Genomic DNA, 18,297 nt, shown 5'->3' with positions numbered 1-18,297 from the left:
TCCGGCTTCCGGCGAGGCGGCGCCGCTTCCGGCGGGGCGGCTCCGGGATGGCCGCGGGCCGCTCCCCGCCCACCTTCCTGCTGCTGGGGGCGGCGGGCGGCGGGAAGAGCCTCCTGGTGCGGCGGCTGCGCCATATCCGCGGGCACGGGGGCACCGGGGCGGCGGGGAGGGACGGGCGGGCGAGGGGCGGACCGGGGGCGGCGCCTCCCGTGCCGGTGCCGGTCCCGCCGTGTCCTTAACGCGAGGCACAGCTGAGCGCCGAGGAGCCCGCGGAGCTGGGCGAGCCCCCGGCCACGCTCCCCACGGTAGGTGCGGCCCGGCGGGGCCGGGGGGCACCGGGACGGGCGGGGGGCTCCGGGCGCGGCCGCAGCCACCGGGGCCTGTCCCGCAGGTGGGCACCAACCTGACGGACCTGCGGCTGCCGCGGAAGGTGACGGTGCGGGAGCTGGGCGGCTGCATGGGCCCCATCTGGCCCAGCTACTACAGCGAGTGCAGCGCTCTGCTGGTGAGCGGCGCCGGGAGCCCGGACCGGGACACGGGATGGGGATGGGAAAGGGGAGAGGGGCTTTTGGAGCCCGCCGGTCCCCTCGGTTCTGCCCCGTGGTGGGATTTCCCTCCTCCGTGCCCCGCTGTGCCCCAGCCCGGCCCGGGTTCTCTCTCGCACCCCGCTTTCCCCTCTTCCCTCTAGTTCGTGGTGGACGCCTCCAACCCCAGCCAGGTCTCCTCTTCCTGCATCCAGCTGCTCTCCGTGCTCTCGGCAGAGCCGCTCGCCTCCGTGCCCGTCCTGGTGCTCTTCAACAAGATGTGAGCAGGGGAGTCACCCGAGGGACGGGGGTGCTTTGCTGCACTCCCCGGGCTGGAGCCGCCCGGGCCGGGGCAGGGCAGCCCTCGGGGCTGGCTGAGGCAGCTCCGCTCCCTGTCCCCACTGCAGTGACCTGCCCTGCCACATGTCCCTGGTGGAGATGAAGTCGCTGTTCCGCATGCAGGACGTGCTGTCCTGTGCCACGCAGCCCATCACCATCCTGGAGACCAGTGCCCGCGACGGCACCGGCCTGGCCGGCGTGCTGCAGTGGCTTCGGGCGGCGCTCAGGGAGCCCTCCTGAGCCCGGCCCTCCTGAGCCCGGTCCTGCCCTCCTTAGCCCGGCCCGGCCCGGCCCTGCTGAGCCCGGCCCTGCTGAGCCCTGCCCGGCCCTGCCCAGCCCTGGCAGGTGCCCGTGGCAGCCAGGACAATCCTGCCACAGAAGGAGGTGGCAGAAGGAGCAGCTGCCCTGCCTGGGGCTGGGAGCAGAGCCCAGGGCAGTGCCTTGGGCTGTTGATGGACTGGATCCCTGTGAGACTTCACAGTAAAACTCCCACCAAACTGTCCAGGCTGGTGCCTGCCCTTTGCTTGGGGGGAAACCCTGGGCTTTTGGGGAAAGGAGAAGCAGAGGCGAGGTTGTGCTGGCACCTCCAGGCACAGGAGGGGTTGGGGCTGCACAGAGAAGCTGCCCTGTGCCCACACCCCTGAGCAGTGTCTCTCTGTGCTGATAACTCGCCCTGTGCCCACGCTGATGGCCCAGCCCAGCTGGGTGGTGGCCTCAGCCTGCAGCCCTGGTGACGAGTCATTGGGTACTGGTGGCTGCCCAAGCCTGGCACAGGCCACAGCACACACTGTGCCCCAGGGCTGTCAGAGCTGTGCCACCCCAGGGCCTGGCATGGAGGAGAATGGCTCCTGCTGCTGCTGGGGGCTGCAGCTCTTGCTCCCTGATGGTGAGTGGCAAGTGGCTGGCAGTGGCCTTTGCTCCAGCAGTGTGGGCTGAACTGGGCCCTGCCCCAGGCAGCCCCACAGGAAATCAGGGGTGACAAGGAGCCTGAGCACACCCTGACACTGCTGCTGAGTCACCACCATGAACAGCACTGACACACCACCCCTGCTCCCTGCTTCCAGCCCAGCAGGTCCAGACACCAGCCAGAGCACTCCTGTACAGCAGAGCTTTAATGGGCCAGGTCAGCTTGAGCCCAGCCCAGCCCTCAGCACCACCCTGATTCTTACAAGTCCATCCCAAGGGGGTGCAGGGCTCCTGGGGTGGCCCAGTGACCTTGTTTGTGGGACTGGAATCAGCCAGCTGCTCTCCTGGTGAGCCAGGAGCACTGGGCTGGAGCTGGGTCTATGCCTGGCAGCTCCTGGCTCCATGTCTGCTGTCCTGGGCAGTGTGACGGTGGTTGTGGAGAAAGCTCCATGGTCCCCAAAGCATTCTAAAAATAGTTCAGGACACACTGGCAGGAGGGAGAGCTGAAGAGCTGTTCTCTGCAAGTTGTGAGTCCCCACAGAGCAGGGTTGTGCTGGAGAGGCAGTCCTGCATGGAGCTGTGCCCTGGGGTGTGGCAGCAGTCCTGGTCCTGTACCTACTGCATCCCAGCAGCTCCAGGCAGCAGGGGCACCTGCATCCCTGTGGTGCAGCATTCCCAGTGACATGCCCCAATGGGTCCCTGGCCATGGCAAGAGGGGAGGATCTTCCCCAGCACTCCGTGGTCCCCCAGCTTCCAGCAGTGTGTTGTGATGGGCACATTCAGTCCCAGCTGCAAGCAGAGTCTGGTCCATCCCATTCCTTCCTGTGGAGCTTGACACCCCAAGGACAGAGTCCTGAAGAGAGGGAAGAGGGGTTAAGTGTGATCTCTCTCCAGGTTCTTGTCCCAGACTTTCTCCTCCCTCTCCTGTGCCTCAGTAACACCAAGGATCAGGGGACAGGCAGAGGAACATCTGTGCACATGGCTGAGCTCTGGGTGCCCTGGCAGCCCCTCCCCACTGCCCTCCATGCTGGCCTCACCTGGCACTCAGGAACGCCTGTATTTGTGCCTGCAAACGGAATGAAGCTTCTGAATGAGAAATGCCTTATCTTCCCCTTCCTGCAACATCAGAGACAATGCAGTGAGCAGCAGTGGGGCGGCTGAGGAGTGGCCAGAGCCTCAATTGGCAGTCCTGGGGCTGGACCAGGCTGTGAGGCAGCAGGGATGGGCAGGGGCAGCGCTCACACACATTGGCAATCTGCTCCTGGAGCAGGCAGATGACCCTCTGGTGGCCTCTTACCACCTGGATGTTGAAGTAGATCACAGCTCTGCAATGACAGCAGGACGGGATGGTGGCAGGAAGCCGAGGGACACTGTGCTCCTGGCACTGGGATGGGGCACAGGCTCTGGAGTGACACCTTGGCTCCCAGCCCTGCTCAGGGCTGTGACAGCAGGACCCTCAGAGTGAGGGCCCGGGGTTCAGCCTTGCGCTCTGGCCCATACTCACATCAGGGCCACAGACATGAAGAACAGGAGGGAGGTGTTCTCCAGCAGGTTCTGGTAGACCCAGGCAAACCAGGTGATGTTGGGGTTGGACTTCTCCAGCACCAGCACCCACCTCTTCCCTGACTCATAGATGGTTTCCAGCCCCCGGAAGGGACCACAGGTTTCTGATGGATGCGCCCTGAGCAAAAGACCAACAGGGCATTCAGAGCAATGGGCAGCCCAGCAACTACTGGCCCCAGGCCAGGGCATTGCCTGTCTCAGATGTCCAGCCCTCCAGGGACCCAGCCCAGTGTCCCCAGCATCCCCAGGGCTGGACAAGGGGATCATCCCAGTCTCCAGCACCAGGAACAGCTGGAGGAAGTGGCCAGCAGCTGGGCCAGCAGCTGGGAGGCACCTCCCTTGCCTGGGGCAGCACCTCAGGCCTGCAGCTGGGGGATGCCAGGGACAGGGGCCATGGTGTCCCCAACCCCTCCTTCTCCAGGCAGCTGGCAGTCCTGAGCTGTGGCCTCAGGGGTACTCACGTCCAGATGGTGTAGGAGAGGAAGGCAGCTGCACCCAGGAAGGAGGGGAAGCACAGCAGAGTGATGAATATGGTGCTCATGCGTGATGCTTGCCAGGGCTTGCTGGGGGACTGGCAGTTCCTCATCAGGCTGGTCTGTGGATAGGGAGCAGTGTCCTGTGGGCTGCCAACTCCTGGAGAGCAGTCCCCGCCCTGCTGTCCCCTCCCTCCCACTCACTGGGAGCCAAGTGAGCTTGGGAACATCCTGTCCCCAGAAACCCCCCCTCGGTTCCACAAGGACGAGGCTGGCCTTGTGGCACCACTGCTGCAGCAGAGGCTGACAGTGACAGGTCACTGCAGGTTCACCCCGTGGGGAGCTGCAGGGGGTGGGGGGAATCACCTTTTTGATATAGAACAACAGCAGCAGCTTCAGAATCTGCACAGCTGGCAGGAGTGGAGCGTAGAGAATGCCCAGCCTGGGAGCAGGGGAGAGATGAGCTTTGCCTGGGTCTGAGCCCCAGGGGAGACTGCTGGGCACAGCTACAGCACCCACAGGGCTCCTGGGGACTACAAGGCATTTGCCAGCAGATTAAGGAGCCACACCAGGCAGAAAAATCTCACCAGGTCAGGGTCTGCCCATAGATCAGCTCCAGCACATTTCGGGCAACATCAAACTCTGGCCTTCGCTTTGTCTTCACCTTCTTCTCCAGGATTAGCCTGGGTAGAAGTGGAGCTCTGCTCCCACACTGCCTGGGGGACTTCACATCCCACCTTCCCCCTCTGATGGCAGCAGAGCCTGGGTGCACCAGAGCTGGGACCATGCAGGGATGGCACAGTGATGGGGGGACATGTCTTGGGGTACGTTACCTCCAGATCAGCTCCCCGAAGAGCGTATCCAGCAAGGTGAATATGAAATCCATCACCATGAAACGATACAGGTCCTGCCCCACACATGTCTCCCAGCACTGGGGAGACAGTCAAGTGTGGCATAGAATCACAGAATGGTTTGGGTGGGGAGGAGCCCCAGAGCTCATCTCTTTCCCCATCCTGCCATGGGCAGAGACACCCTTCCACTAGACCAAGTTGCTCTGAGTCCTGTCTAACCTGGCCTTTTAACAGTTCCAGAGATGGGGCACCCACAGCTTCCCTGAGAACCTACGCCAGAGCCTCACCACCCTCACAAGGAAGAATTTCTTCCTGATATCTAACAGAGAAGATGACACCAGCTCCTTGCACAACCCCACGCTCAGTCCAGCCCTCCATGGCCCTGGGGCAGTGGTGCTGACCTCTGTTGAGCAGGTAACACTCCGGTTGAGCCACTGGTAGCACAGCAGGATGAGAACCATCGTCTTCAGGATGAGGTTCCTGGGGAGCAGGAGCAGAGCCAGAAATCCCTGAGCCCAGGGATGGAGGGGCCGAGACCCAGAGATGGAGTGCTTGGCCCCAAAGCCTCCCCGCCTGCCACAGGTGCAGGTGCAGAGGGCTCCCTCCACCACAGCCCCAGCCAGCCCACCTGATGATTGCCACGTAGACCTGTGTCACTGGGGAGTCCTGCTTCTCCCACATCGCCAGGAAGTTGAAAAGGTAGGGCATCAAGGCATTGAGGAGGGACACCACAAGGGGCAGGACCAGCAGAACGGCTTCTTGCTGCCATCTGCCACTGTCCTGCACTTGTTGCTCCTGCTGAACCTGGTGAGCAGGCACTGGGGTGAGTGCAGAGCTGTTGGCGGCCAGGTGTGCTGTCCTTGGGGACAGCAGCAATTTCCCAGGCCAGGAGCAGAGCTGCAATGGGGCTGTCCCTGCCTCCCTCTCCAGTATCCCAGCCCTGCCCGTCTGACCCCAGGGCAGGGGATCCCAGGGCGAGAGGCAGCACTCACCGTGTGCATGTGCTCCAAGAAGAAGTGCACAGCCAGCACAGAGCCCGACACGGAGCCCAGAGCCAGGGCCCAGGCCAGCAGCATCACCAGGCCGTGCCTCAGGCGCTGGGAGCAGCTCTGGGGGTGGGAGCGGGAGCGCCGCTCCACCAGCAGCTCCTGCAGGAGAGCAGTGGCAGAGCTGCCAGACCCACCCTGGGTCCAGAGCAAGGTTCTGTCCTTGCAGCAGGACCCAGAGGGGTGATGGACAAAGCACAAGGTTGGGGTCTGGGGTGTTTTGCATTGCTCAGCTCCTCCACCTTCAGCTGGGTGCAGATGTTCTCGCACTGCAGCTTCACCGAGCGCCTCTGGATCACCTTGAAGTCCCAAGTGCAGAAGACTTTGATGGCCAACTCCTCTGTGGAGCTTCGCACGCTCTCCCGAAAAGAGCGGGACACGCTGCAGAGAGGTGAAGGGCATCAGGGACTGGGGCTGGGAGAAGGGGAAGGCTGGCAGTGCCACAGGCGCTGCTGACCCACCTGTACACCAGCAGGATGCAGGTGACAAGGAAGGAGACCCCAATGCTGAACAGGTAGGCCAGTGGCAAGTTGTATGGGAGCGGGGGGTGTGCGAGGGGGCACACGCTGCCCTTAGGGCTGGAGCTGCAGGGGTCGTTTAGGGTGATGTTGCTGTAGTAGCCGTAGTACAGCAGCGAGTGTGTGAAGTGACCCTGCAGGAAAGCACACAATGGGCCCCACAGTGATCTCAGCAGTGCTCACAGCTCCCTGCTTAGCCTGGCACCTCTGTGCCAGCCTCAGGGACACAGAGCCTTGGGCTGGGGCAGCAAGGGCCACCCTGTGCACCCACAGCACTGGTGGTGCTGGGGCCCAGGCTGTGCGAGGGCAAGGACTGGGGTAGTATTCCAGTGGGGAAGGGGGGCTGCCCCCCAGGCCCGGCACAGCCCCTGACCTGGGGGTGCCTGGGCCACGCTTACCCCTCCTGTGAGGAGCTCGAGGCCAGTGAAGGGCGGGGGGCTGACCGATGCAGGGGGGTGCACAGCCTGCGGGACCACCACGAAGGCCAGGAGGATGAAGAATGAAAGGAAGTTCAACATAAGGAGTGTCTTGAGGAAGAGGAAGTAGGAGAGGACGCTGGAGCCAAAGCGGCCACCAATCTGCTTCAGGGCATAGTGCCAGGGCTGTGCAGCGCGGAGCAGGGAAAGGAGCCTGTACCAGAGACCTCGGCAGCCCTGGGGAGAGGAAGGTGGGGAGAGCAGTGGGGCAGGAGTCCCAGCTGGAGCCCTCGCAGCCTCTCTGCAGACCTGTGCCCCTGACTTACGAGGACGATGCAGAGCTTGGACCAAGCACAGGATGAGAAGGGAGCCCAGTGACGGGTGTGCTGCCTCAGTGGGCCCCTCTGCCCGCTCACCTTCCGCCTGCCCCGGAGAGAGGGGTGTCAGAGGTACCACAGCCCCGGGACAGCTCTGGCTGGGGCAGTGCTGCCCAGCTGGTGCTGAAGGAAGGGGTCCTACCTGAGGTTGCGTTTCTCCTCCAGGTGCAGGGGCATGGTGAGCAGCACGTGGCTGCGCTGGCTGGGGGGGAGGCTCAGCAGCTCCTTCACCAGCCGGCGCCGCTTCTCTGGGGCACAAGGGGCTCGGTGGGACACGGCCGGCCAGCCTGCCCCTCACCCAGCGTGCAGACAGCGGCCAGCACTGCCTCCCCACAGTCTGGGGGCCCTCACCTTCCAGCGTGGCGCTGGCGGGGTCGGTCTCCAGGTCGTACTGGCGCAGCGTAGGCCGGGCCGTGCGGCAGAGCTGCTGCAGGGGCGGGCGGACGCTGCGGCGCCGCAGCCGCGCCGTGCGGTTACAGTACTGCGAGATGATGGCCCCAAGGCTGTGTCCTGTGGGGCAGAGCAGGGGTTGGGAGGCCGTGGGAGATCTCCAAGGTGCTCTGGGACCCGGGGAAGGGTGGGGAAGTGGTGGCACCTACCGATGGTGCGGCTGGGCATGTTGGCCAGGATCTGCAGCGTGGCAGGGGAGTAGCTGGGGTGCTCCTCACTTTGCCCAGGCTCTGGCCAGGCCACAGCTCTGGCGTCTGGAACAGCCAGGTAGGCTGGGGACTCTGGAGGGGGAAGGCAGGATGCAGAGAGCCCATGGCTCATCCCTGCTGCTCTGCCCCAGCACAGAGGCTACGTGTGTGCTCTTCCCAGAGTGCTCCCTTCTCCAGGAACACTTTCTGTGTCCCCAGGATCTGCTCTGCCCTGCCCTGCAGTGCCCTGGCCAAGGCATCAGCAGCTCCTACAAATGCTTTGGCCACAGCACCAACACGTGACACAGCTGGCCCGAGCAGAGGGAGGCCCTGGGCACACACACTGTCCCCAGCCTGCCCTGGGCACACACACTGTCCCCAGCCTGCCCTGGCCGAGGCTGCAGAGCTTTACCTCTGCTCCTCTCCTGCAGCTCCAGCTCCAGACCGGCCTCGATCAGGCTGCTCTGCTCCAGGATGAGCTGGTGGAATGAGGTGTGCAGGGCTCTCTCGTTGTCGGGACTGGGCTCCTGGCTGCAGGAACACGGGGACACGCTGGTGGCAGGGACACGGTGGTGGCAGGGACACCCGGTGCCCGCAGGGGGCAGGGCCGGCGCCTCGTGGCCCAGGATGAGCTCCCGGGGCAGGGCAGGGCAGGGACACAGGGGTAACACTCACCCATCGCTCTCGGAGCCCTCGGGGACATTGAGGGTGATGGAGGGCGGCTGGGACATCCTGCCAGGCCGAGGGGTCCCTCCTGCACGGATCCCGCCGCGGTGAGCAGAGTGGGCACCGGTCCCGGCCCCGCCAGCCCCTGTTTACCGGGGCTCCCCCGGTCCCCGCGGCTCCCCCGTTCCCCGCGGCTCCCCCGTTCCCCCCGGCTCCCCCGTTCCCCCCGGCTCCCCCGTTCCCCCCGGCTCCCCCGTTCCCCGCGGCTCCCCCGGTCCCCGCGGCTCCCCCGTTCCCGTGCTCCTCCTGGGCCGGGGCCGGGCGGGATCGCGGTGTCCGGGGGTTAAACCCGGCCCTAACCCGGTTCCAGCCCGGCCGGGCCCAGGCAGGAAGGCAGGGAGGGCGGATGGGGCGGCGCCGCTGAGCGGGTTCCGCCGCCGTCCCGGGACCCTCGGGGCGGGCACGAGGCCACGGGCGGAGCCCCGGAGACACCGGAGCAAAGCCCCCCGTGCCCGGTGCCGTGTCCTCGGTCCCTGCTCTCCCTGTCCCCCCGGGCCGGGCTCGGGCTGTCCGGGGCCGCTGTTCTCCCCGGGGCTCCCCGGTACCGGGACCGGGACCCGCCTGTCCGGGCTCTGCGGGGAGGGCGGGGGTACCGAGCCCCGTCTGTCCCGTCCCTCTTGCCGCCCCCCGCTTTTGGGAACCCCCCAGACCCGCGTTTCCCCGGGGCTGCGCTCACCGGGGCCTTTGGGCGGGGTGTCCCGGGTACCGGCTCGGTGCCCGGGCGGGGCGGGGTGTCCCGGGTACCGGCTCGGTGCCCGGGCGGGGCGGGGTGTCCCGGGTACCGGCTCGGTGCCCGGGCGGGGCGGGCTGTACCGGGTACCGCTCGGCGCTCGGTGCCCGGGCGGGGGAGCCCCAGCCCCGCCGGCCCAGCCCCGCCCAGCCCCCGGTCCGGCCCTCCCGGGGCGGGGCGGCGCAGCGGCGGCGGCGGCGGAGGCGATGGAGGGCGGCGGCGGCGGCGGCGGAGGCGCCTACGGGGCGGCCAAGGCCGGCGGCTCCTTCGACCTGCTCCGCTTCCTGCAGCAGCCGCAGGTGGTGGCGCGGGTGGTCAGCGCCGTGAGTCGGGCGGGACGGGCGGGACGGGGGGGACGGACAGACCCCGGGACGGGCCCCCGAAGGGCCCCCCCAGGCCCCGGTGCCGCCCCCCGGACACCGGCCCCGCCCCGCAGGTCTTCGCGCTGATCGTGTTCGCCTGCCTGGTCGGGGACGGCTACACCAGCCTGCCCGAGGACTCCAGACTCTTCTGCGTCTTCAACGGCAACGGGGACGCCTGTCGCTACGGCATCGCCGTCGGCGTCCTGGCCTTCGTGGCCTGCGTCTTCTTCTGCATGGTGGACGTCTACTTCCCGCAGATCAGCAACACTAAGGACCGCAAGTACCTGGTGCTGGCCGACCTGGCTTTCTCAGGTACCGGGGCCGGGCAATGGCCGCTGGTCCCGTGACGTGGCTGCGGAGCCGGGCCAAGGGAGCCGCTCCCGCCTGGCGCCCTGCCCGCGGGCCACGCGCTGCTGGTGCTGCTGGTGCTGCTGGTGCTGCTGGTGCTGCTGGTGGTGCTGCTGGTGCTGCTGGTGCTGGTGGTGCTGCTGCTGCTGGTGGTGCTGGTGGTGGTGGTTCTGCTGCTGCTGGTGCTGGTGGTGCTGGTGTGTTGCTTCGCGTATCTAATTCCAGCACCCCCACACTGGTGCTGCTGGTGGTGCTGGTTCTGCTGGTGCTGAGCGCCCCAAGGAGCAGCCGCCCCTGCCCGGTGTCTCTTCCAGCCTGCACGGTGGAGCAGGGGCTGCAGCAGGACCAGCCCTGGCCCCTCACGCTGTTTCCCCCCCCCCACAGGTGTCTGGACTTTCCTGTGGTTTGTTGGTTTCTGTTTCCTGACCAACCAGTGGTCCTGGACGCGGCCCGGGCTCGTGTACATCGGGGCGGACTCTGCCCGTGCTGCCATCACCTTCAGCTTCTTCTCCATCTTCTCCTGGGTGAGTGAACCACTCTGCCCCACCTGGGGAGCCCTGCGCCCCACAGCCTGGAATGGCCTTAACCCTGCTGCCCCCTTCTCTCTGCAGGGACTCCTGCTCACCTTTGCCTACAAGAGGTACAAAATGGGGGTGGAGGACTTTCTCCAAAGCTACGCCGACCCCACTCCGGAGGTTCCCACTCCCTACTCCAGCTACCCCAACATCAGCCACGAGAGCTACCAGCAGCCCCCCTTCACGCAAACGGCAGAGAGCCCCGAGGGGTATCAGCCACCACCAGTCTACTGAGCCCTGGCTGTACCACTGCAACTCCTTCTGCAGGGTGGGAGGGAGGGATCTGTGACCTGGAGGGGATGGTGGGGTGGGAGGGTGGTGGCTGCTTTGTTTGAAGTTAATTGGGCCTCTTCGTGGGGTACAGGAGGGGCTTCTGCCTGGTCCCGGCGCTGAGATCCTCGTTGGAGGGTCCAGAGGCCAGTGTGTGGTGGGTGATCTGGCACACCATGATGTGCAGCTGCTGGGTGATGCTGCAGCTGCAGGAGGTTGTGTGTGTGGGCAGCCCTGGCATGTACCAGCCTCTGCTTTTGCTGTGGTGCCTTGGTGGTGGGGTCCATGCCCCCTGACCCCGGCCAGGCTCTGCCCCTGTGACTGTTGCCCTGGCCCATGCTGTCTCCAGTGCCTTCCAGCCCTGCTGGCTGCATTCCCCAGTGCTGTCCCTCGCTGCCCAGCACTGCCAGGCCCAGCTCCTGCCTGCCCTGGCTTCCTGTGCCTTCCCCCACCGGCTGCTGCCGGGGGAGCTATTGCCAAAGCCCCCTCTTCTCCTGTCTCTAACCCATGCTGTGCCTTCCCCCAGCCTGCACTAGAGCTGCTGGTGCTTGGATGATGTGCTTTGGGGTCTGTGGGAGCAGTGAGCACTGAGAGCCCTCAGCAGGGCCCGGCTGAGGACAGTCCTGGAGCACTTTGTTTCCCTTGTGTGCCTGCCCCAGTGCTGCCCGTGCTGCTGCCAGGCTGAGCTCCTGCACTCCAGCCACACCAGGAGCCTGTGGGCCGTTGTCTCAGGTTGTTTGCTGCTGTGCTGTGGTAAAGCTGTTCCCAGCAGCCGTGTGAGCCATCGCTGCTGGGGCCAGTGTTCGAGTAGTTGTCACTGTAGGGTTGGAATAAACTTTTTCACCAAGCCACCGTGTGAACCACCACCTGCCTTTTGTCTCCTGCCTTCTGCCCCTGCAGGGCTGGCTGGGGGTGTGGCTGGGGCAGTGCAGCCCCTGCCAACTGCTGTGCACAAACAGCACACTCATGCTGGGGGCTATTTTTAGGCCACCCTCCCTCCTGCTCCCTGGTCTGAGCAGAGCTCCAACACCAGGTCTGTGACCATCCCTCCTCCCCTGTGACCAGCCCATGCTGTCACTGGTCACAGCCAGGAAGACTTAGCAGAATGCTCTGGTAGAAAACACACAGACAGGTTCATTAAGTTATTTATTAACCTAAAAGCAGCAGCATCAGCACCTTCCCCAGCCCTGGGGGAAAAGCCCAACCCTGGTATTCCTTGCAAGTACAATTACTCTTGCCTGTAACGTGGGGGCAGCAGGGGCAGTTCAGGCAGCTCTTGGAGCCTTCCAGGGCACAGGCAAACAGCAGCCCTGGACTCGGATGCAGAGGTCTGGCCTGGCCAGAACAAAGAGCTACTGTTTGGAGCCTGTGGATGCTGGCTCCCAGGAAAAACCACTTCTGCAGAGAATAGGGAAGCAACAACCTTCCCGAATCTGAGTCAAACAAAGAGGGAAGAGGATCCTTCGGTCAGCTTAGAGCAGACCAAGAGTCAGCCTCAAGAATTTTGGGAGGCTGAGGAGGGAGCAAGAGACATGACTAGAGTAGAGAAGCAGCTCCTCAGAGGAGAGCCCCTTTACCAAACAGCTGCATCTTCCCTGGAATAATTGTCCAAATCTTGATAAATGAAACTCTGAGGCTTCAAACCCCTCACAGGTAACGTAGCACCAAAGTGTCAGCACCAGCCCTGAACCTGAGAAAAACTGCACTGAACTTGGAGGAGGCTCTTTCCAGAACCAGTTCCTCCAGAGGAGCCTGTCACAGCCTGCTAGAGCACAGCCAGCTCTGTGAGGTTCAACCCCTCAGAAGAGTCAGCTGCTTTGCCTTCTTCTATTTCAACAATAATGACAAGGCAGTAACAAGCGTGCTGGCAGAGAGGCTGGGGGCCTGCCCAGGGCTGGGCTGACATGTGTCAGTTTAAAAGCTGTGTCACAGCTCTGTGACAAGAGACGAGTTACCTCAGACTGCTAAGAAACGAAACTAAAAATTGCATTTAAAATACAAATGGCTGTACCTTGTCTTGAGAAACCTGGAATTTAGCAACAGTGCACAAGAGAGAAGGGCTGCGTTCACAGGCACCAGAAGCAGCACCAGTGGCAGCCTGAGCTCGCTCAGACCACTGGGGGAGCTGGCCAGAGCCACAGTGAGCAGTGGAAATTCTGTGGTCTGGTTTGTGCCTAGTGCCCCAGGGCCTGTGTGTGGCAGCATCAGTAAACTCTGCTTGTCTCTCTCCTTGTTCTGAGATGGGAACTCACTCTAGGCAGGATTTTGCTTCGGCTTCCACCAGAATCAGCCTTGGTGGATCCTCAGTTGTGGCTCTTGGTGCGGGGAGGTCGGGCAGGGAGGGCTGAGGCACTGAACAGTTTGCTGAAGTAGAGAGAGGCAGACTCTGTGCCTGTGACCCAGAGCACTGAGCTCCCTTCCCCTCCATTTTCCCAGCAGTCAAGTGAAGATTCTCCGAGAGGCAGCAGTCTCCAGCTGCCTCAGGCCCAGGGGCACGTTCTCCTTGTTCTCTGTCCCCGCCTGCTGCGGCCTCTTCTGGAAGTAGCAGGCTCGGCACACGGAGTGGTACTTGTCAGCTCCTCCAATCACCTCCACCTGGCAGGGGAAGGAGGGGAGTGACTGCAGAGCTCCCTGCAGGGAGTCTCTTCCTGCTGGCAGGGCTGGCAGGGTGCAGCAGTTTCTGTCCCAAGGTGACTCACCTCCCGCTCTGCCCCCAGTCTCTTGGTGTAGGAGGCCTCCCTGAAGCACTCCATGCACACGGCGTTCAGCTTCACCACGCTCTCCGCCAGCGGCACCAGGTGCAGGATGCTCCCAAAGGCCTGTGCCAGACAGCAGGGAAAATGCTGCTGGGTGGGCTCCACGAGGGTCCCAAAGCAGCTGCTGTACCAAAATGAGTGGTTTTTACCTTTCTCTGGAAGGTCCCATCCAGAGCGGCAACGATGACGGTTTTCCCAGCGTTGGCCATTTTCTCACAGAAGTCCACAATGTCTGGGAACTGCAGGGGGGACAGGCACAGTGTAAAGATGGGTGGGGGGCAGCACTTGGCTCCAGATCCCACAGTGCAGCAGCACCAGGGGCAAGGAAAAGCAGAGCCTTGTCTGTGAAATAGGCTCCAGTCCCAGCGTCCTTTGTTCACAGGGACTACAGGGAAGGAGGGTTTGATTATAAGCACAGGCCACTCAAATCAAACTGCTCCAGGGCATCACTTCCCACTTCCCTCCTACAAAGGACACAGGCCTTGGTCCCAGAGCCCCACAGAGCCCAGCAAAGCTCCCCAGCCCTGCACTCACAAACTGGCCCTCGTCGATGCCGATGACGGCGGCTCCCAGCGCCTCCTGGTACACGTCCTGCAGGAGCCCGGCGGGCACGGCCTCCATGGTGTTCCTGCGGGCAGGGGGAGTCAGCCGGGCCGCCCCGGGGATCGGGGTGTCCCCCCGCCCCGGGAGCTCACCTGTCGTGTGTGGAGACCCCGGAGGAGCTGTACCGCGTGTCCTTGGCGTACTTCACCAGCAGGCACCGGTACTGGGCCAGCTGGAACCGCCGCACTCGCCGCATCAGTTCCGTGCTGCAAGACACGGTGTCAGCGGGGCCTCCGCCTGGGCCTGGGCCTGGGCCCGCCGCCCTCCCGCGCCCCCCGCCCGCGCCTACCTCTTCCCGGAGAACATGGGCCCGAAGATCACCTAAGGGCAGAACGGTGCGGTCAGAACAGCAGTCAGCGGGAAGCCCCGGCTCCACCCAGCGCCGGTGCGGCCCCCGGGCCCCGCAGCCCCCTCAGCCCAGCCCGGTGACCCGGCGCGGCCCCTCTATCTGCCCCACGGCCCGTTACCGTAACTGCATCTGCTCCCACAGCGGTGCCCCAGGGTGGCACCTGTACCGCCCCCCATCCCGTGCCCGGGGGGACGCGGTACCTGTATCTGCCCGCGGGGCCGGCTGGGGGAGCCGGGGTGGACACCGGGCACCGTCAGGCAGTTCATGGTGGACTGGCGACCCGAGCCCGCGCTCGCCGCCTCGGCGGGCCGCCTCAGCCAATCGGAGAAGGCCTCCAGCCCACGCGCCGCGGCGCTAGCCAATCGCGAAAGGGTCTGGGCCGGCGCGCGGCCGCGCTGCCCAATGAGATCAAGTGCGCCAAAATTTTTTATTTTTGACTCTGCCCGCCGGCTCTGCCCTCCCGGTCCCGAGTGGCCAATGGGAGGTGGCCCCGCTCCCGGGCTCGGGCCTCGCCTCCGGGGCGGCCAATGGGAGCGGGTCTGCCCGCCCCGCCCAGGCCCCGCCCAGGCCCCGTCCAGGCCCCGCCCAGGCCCCGCCCCCCGGCGGGCACCGGGACCGGCACCGGGAACGGCCGCACCATGGGCGGGTGGCGGGGGATGTCCGTGGAGGTAGGAGCCCCAAGGCAGACCAGAGCGTAATTCTAGTCCGGGCTGCCGGTTGGGGGTTTTCACCAGGCCCGCCGCCGCCCCGGTGGTGCTCTGACCCCGCCGCAGCCCCGGTGGTGCTCTGACCCCGCCGCCGCCCCGATGGTGCTCTGACCCCGCCGCAGCCCCGTTACTCCCCCGCAGGTGCTGGAGGATCAATACTCTCCCAGCCGCTGGTCCCGCCGCCTGGACCGGGACACCGTCATCGACGCCCACCTGGAGGTGACGGCGGCAGGTGCGGACCGGGGCAGGGGCTGCGCTCGGTGCCGCGGCTCCGTCCCCACCGCCTCTCCCCGCAGGGACCGAGCGGGCCCGGGCCAGCGCGCAGACCCTGCTGCACGTCCCCTATGGCGGCGGGGACAGGGAGAAGCTGGACATCTATTTCCCCACGAGCCCCTCTGAAAGTGGGTGCGGGGGCGGAGGGGAGGGGGCGGGCGGGGCGGACCCCCGGCTCATCCCCCGCTGTCCCGCGCAGCCTTCCCGGCCCTGGTCTACATCCACGGCGGATACTGGCAGTGCCTGAGGTGAGGCGGGCTGTTGGTGGGGGATTCCTCGGCAGGGGAGCCCCTTACCAGGTCCTGCTGACCTCTTCTCCCGACACCGGGACTTGCCGTGGGTACACGGCTCTGGCCGGCCCCCAGCGGGCCCTGCAGGGCCCGGCTCCCGCAGCCTGTCAGCCTCTCTCTCCCCCAGCAAGGACGACTCGGGGTTTGCGGCTCCCCCGCTGGTGTCGCGGGGGGTGGCGGTGGTGGCGGTGGGGTACGACACAGCCCCTGCAGGTGGGTGCTGCCCTGCCGGGGCTGCAGCTGCACAGCCCAGCCCAGCCCAGCCCAGCCCCCTCCGGCCAGCCAGCCCTGCCCTTTGTCCCCTGCTCAGGCCACATGGACGCCATGGTGCAGCAGGTGCGCCGCAGCCTCGTCTTCCTCACGGAGCAGCACCCCAGGATCAGGTGGGCAGTGCCTGGGGGGCAAACAAGGCCTGCAGCAGGACAAAGGCTCTCACACCTTGCTCCCAGCACCGGGCAGTGCCTGTGCTCACAATCCCCTGTCGCTGCACGAGGCAGCAGTTGATGGATTGGGAAACATCTGAGCTGACACATTGGGGCTGTGCCACCTCCTCTGCACGGAGCAAAACGTGCCTGGGTGTCCCTGGGTGCCCCTCTCAGTCTGTCCCTCCTGCTGCTCCCTCCTTCCAGAGGCATTTACTTGTGTGGACACTCGGCGGGGGCCCACCTGGCAGCCATGGTGCTGTCCACAGACTGGACGGAATTCCGAGTGGTGCCAGATATCAAAGGTAGCGTCGCTGTGTCCCAGAGCAGGGTTGGGAGGAGAACCGGTCTCCACACCTGGGACAAGGCTGCAGGGCTGTGGAGCCCCAGCTAAATGGTTATGAGGTCCCCAGGGCTGTGGGAGCCACCCAGGCTGCAGCTCCTCACCTGGCAGTGCCTCTTCCTCTAGGAGCAGTGCTGGTGAGCGGCCTGTATGACCTGGAGCCCCTCCTGGACACTTATGTGAATGATGCTCTGAAGATGAGCCGGTGAGCCCTGTGCTGTGGGGACAGCCGTGGGGACAGCCATGGGGACAGGGCACAGTGAGCCCTGTGCTGTGGGGACAGCTGTGGGGACAGGGCACAGTGAGCCCTGTGCTGTGGGGACAGCCATGGGGACAGGGCACAGTGAGCCCTGTGCTGTGGGGACAGCCATGGGGACAGCCATGGGGACAGGGCACAGGCAGGACAGTGTCAGTGGCTCTGCAGCCTCTCTGGCCCTGTCCCTGCCCCAGCTGCTGAGTCCAGCTGCCACCGGTGTGACTCCTGCAGGGAGGTGGCCCAGAGGAACAGCCCTATGAGATGTGTCACCCCGGCAGTGCCAGCAGCCTGTGAGGTGCTCGTGGCTGTGGCCCAGCACGACTCCCCAGAGTTTCGCAGGCAGTCACAGGAGTACAGCCAGGTGAGTATGGCCAGGTGAGCACGGCCAGGTGAGTACGGCCAGGTGAGCACGGCCAGGTGAGTACAGCCAGGTGAGCACGGCCAGGTGAGTACAGCCAGGTGAGTACGGCCAGGTGAGCACGGCCAGGTGAGCACGGCCAGGTGAGTACAGCCAGGTGAGTACGGCCAGGTGAGCACGGCCAGGTGAGCACGGCCAGGTGAGTACAGCCAGGTGAATACGGCCAGGTGAGCACAGCCAGGTGAGCACGGCCAGGTGAGCACGGCCAGGTGAGCACAGCCAGGTGAGCTCCAGCAGCACCCTGCTCAGCTCTGGTGGGGACACTGCTCCAGGCAGCCCTCACCAACTCACCCAGCTGGGAATAAAGAGCTTCTGTGCTGAACCAGAGCAGTTTCTGGCTGACTGGAGGACGCCAGTCCTTGCCAAGACATTATTCCTGCTGCTTGCCCGGGGCAGGTGGAGTTTGGGGTCCATCCTGCCAGCACCACTCTCTCCACAGGCCCTGCGTGCAGCAGGCTGGTCTGTCTCTCTGCTGGATCTGGCTGGTGTGGATCACTTTGACATCATTGAGAGGCTGTCAGAGGACAGCTACATCCTCACTCAGGTGGGCAGGAGGGCTGTGCCAGGGTGGATCAGGTGGGCTGCCACCTTCCTGCGGGGAGGTGCAGGGTCAGGGGTTTTCACAGGGTTTGGTTCCTCATCCCAGGTGATTCTGAACATGATTGGAAGAGCATGATGGCACGTCAGGAGTAAACAGATGGGGACATGGCCCTGTGTGGTGACAACAGGGATGTGGCATCCCCCTGCCTGCTGCCTCCTCGGTCCAACACGGGGCACCCACTGTCTCAGACCCACCCTGTGCCCTCTGCTCAGCCCAGCCTGGGCTGCTGCCCCTTCCCTGGGGTGTTCCTGCCTGCAGGAGCACAGGGGACTGCAAGGCTCTGTCTGGGCAGCTGGATCATGAAGTTGATTCCCTCAGTGTCCTTTAAACTGCACATTGGCAATACAAAATAAAATGGGAATTACCACTGGCTGGGGTAGTGCTTCCCAGGGGGCCAGTGAGTGCACACCCAGAGCAACTGCTGCCGAGAGAATCCCTTCTTCCAGGGCAGAGTTCTGGGACTGGCTGACCCAGAACACGTCAGGGAAGCCTGGGGAGCCCACCTGCTGCTGTGGGACAGGGAGTGACAGAACCATCTGGGCCAGGCTGGGCTCACGCTCCTGGGAGTCCTGGCCAGACAAACCTTGGCATTGCTGTGCAGTGACCCTGGTCCTGTG

The 18,297-nt window shown here is 64.8% G+C and overlaps 5 protein-coding genes across 10 annotated transcripts; 3 read left to right on the top strand and 2 right to left on the bottom strand.

Moving 5' to 3' along the window:
* The first annotated feature begins 32 nt into the window (after window positions 1-32).
* On the top strand, window positions 33-1,365 carry ARL16 (ARF like GTPase 16). The gene is given in 6 exon segments (XM_083874603.1): window positions 33-166; window positions 168-241; window positions 244-305; window positions 392-505; window positions 689-804; window positions 932-1,365. Coding segments are annotated over 6 exon segments (657 nt in total). The 5' UTR covers window positions 33-47; the 3' UTR covers window positions 1,104-1,365.
* Window positions 1,366-1,957: 592 nt separating this feature from the next.
* Window positions 1,958-9,217, bottom strand: TMC6 (transmembrane channel like 6). Of its 3 annotated transcripts, none has more exons than XM_083874848.1 (21): window positions 9,160-9,217; window positions 8,327-8,402; window positions 8,064-8,182; window positions 7,613-7,744; window positions 7,365-7,523; window positions 7,156-7,261; window positions 6,963-7,059; window positions 6,619-6,873; window positions 6,164-6,354; window positions 5,945-6,083; window positions 5,649-5,804; window positions 5,285-5,460; window positions 5,058-5,136; window positions 4,639-4,736; window positions 4,393-4,488; window positions 4,172-4,247; window positions 3,794-3,927; window positions 3,274-3,450; window positions 3,016-3,094; window positions 2,807-2,885; window positions 1,958-2,622 (listed from the first exon to the last, which is right to left on the bottom strand). In XM_083874848.1, the coding sequence occupies exons 2-20, from the start codon at window positions 8,380-8,382 to the stop codon at window positions 2,814-2,816; spliced, it is 2,397 nt and encodes a 798-aa protein (XP_083730974.1). In that variant the 5' UTR covers window positions 8,383-8,402; window positions 9,160-9,217; the 3' UTR covers window positions 1,958-2,622; window positions 2,807-2,813. The 3 variants fall into 3 exon arrangements, with proteins under 3 accessions (XP_083730974.1, XP_083730972.1, XP_083730973.1); XM_083874846.1 differs by lacking the exon at window positions 9,160-9,217 and adding an exon at window positions 9,054-9,067 and having other exon boundaries at window positions 8,327-8,405; XM_083874847.1 differs by lacking the exon at window positions 9,160-9,217 and adding an exon at window positions 9,054-9,067 and having other exon boundaries at window positions 5,285-5,454; window positions 8,327-8,405.
* SYNGR2 (synaptogyrin 2) lies at window positions 8,111-11,515 on the top strand (the record flags this gene model as incomplete). Of its 3 annotated transcripts, none has more annotated exons than XM_083874851.1 (4): window positions 8,111-8,143; window positions 9,544-9,781; window positions 10,202-10,341; window positions 10,429-11,515. In XM_083874851.1, the coding sequence occupies 4 exons, from the start codon at window positions 8,126-8,128 to the stop codon at window positions 10,624-10,626; spliced, it is 594 nt and encodes a 197-aa protein (XP_083730977.1). In that variant the 3' UTR covers window positions 10,627-11,515. The 3 variants fall into 3 exon arrangements, with proteins under 3 accessions (XP_083730977.1, XP_083730976.1, XP_083730975.1); XM_083874850.1 differs by lacking the exon at window positions 8,111-8,143 and adding an exon at window positions 9,314-9,430; XM_083874849.1 differs by lacking the exon at window positions 8,111-8,143 and adding an exon at window positions 9,314-9,430 and having other exon boundaries at window positions 10,202-11,515.
* A 339-nt stretch (window positions 11,516-11,854) lies between these two features.
* On the bottom strand, window positions 11,855-14,639 carry TK1 (thymidine kinase 1). The gene is made up of 7 exons (XM_083874488.1): window positions 14,571-14,639; window positions 14,311-14,342; window positions 14,114-14,227; window positions 13,953-14,046; window positions 13,568-13,657; window positions 13,362-13,481; window positions 11,855-13,257 (listed from the first exon to the last, which is right to left on the bottom strand). The coding sequence occupies exons 1-7, from the start codon at window positions 14,634-14,636 to the stop codon at window positions 13,102-13,104; spliced, it is 672 nt and encodes a 223-aa protein (XP_083730614.1). The 5' UTR covers window positions 14,637-14,639; the 3' UTR covers window positions 11,855-13,101.
* Window positions 14,640-14,932: 293 nt separating this feature from the next.
* AFMID (arylformamidase) lies at window positions 14,933-18,043 on the top strand. Of its 2 annotated transcripts, XM_083874356.1 has the most exons (11): window positions 14,933-15,038; window positions 15,219-15,309; window positions 15,374-15,478; window positions 15,550-15,598; window positions 15,768-15,853; window positions 15,951-16,023; window positions 16,270-16,367; window positions 16,532-16,610; window positions 16,893-17,022; window positions 17,519-17,623; window positions 17,726-18,043. In XM_083874356.1, the coding sequence occupies exons 1-11, from the start codon at window positions 15,009-15,011 to the stop codon at window positions 17,753-17,755; spliced, it is 876 nt and encodes a 291-aa protein (XP_083730482.1). In that variant the 5' UTR covers window positions 14,933-15,008; the 3' UTR covers window positions 17,756-18,043. The 2 variants fall into 2 exon arrangements, with proteins under 2 accessions (XP_083730482.1, XP_083730483.1); XM_083874357.1 differs by lacking the exon at window positions 15,374-15,478.
* Window positions 18,044-18,297: the final 254 nt, after the last annotated feature.

The sequence above is a fragment of the Zosterops lateralis genome (assembly GCF_965231275.1).
Source record: "Zosterops lateralis genome assembly, chromosome: 18".
Classification (NCBI taxonomy): domain Eukaryota; kingdom Metazoa; phylum Chordata; class Aves; order Passeriformes; family Zosteropidae; genus Zosterops; species Zosterops lateralis.
The sequence above is the reverse complement of the archived record's forward strand: the minus strand, read 5'-3'. Positions and strand labels throughout refer to the sequence as shown.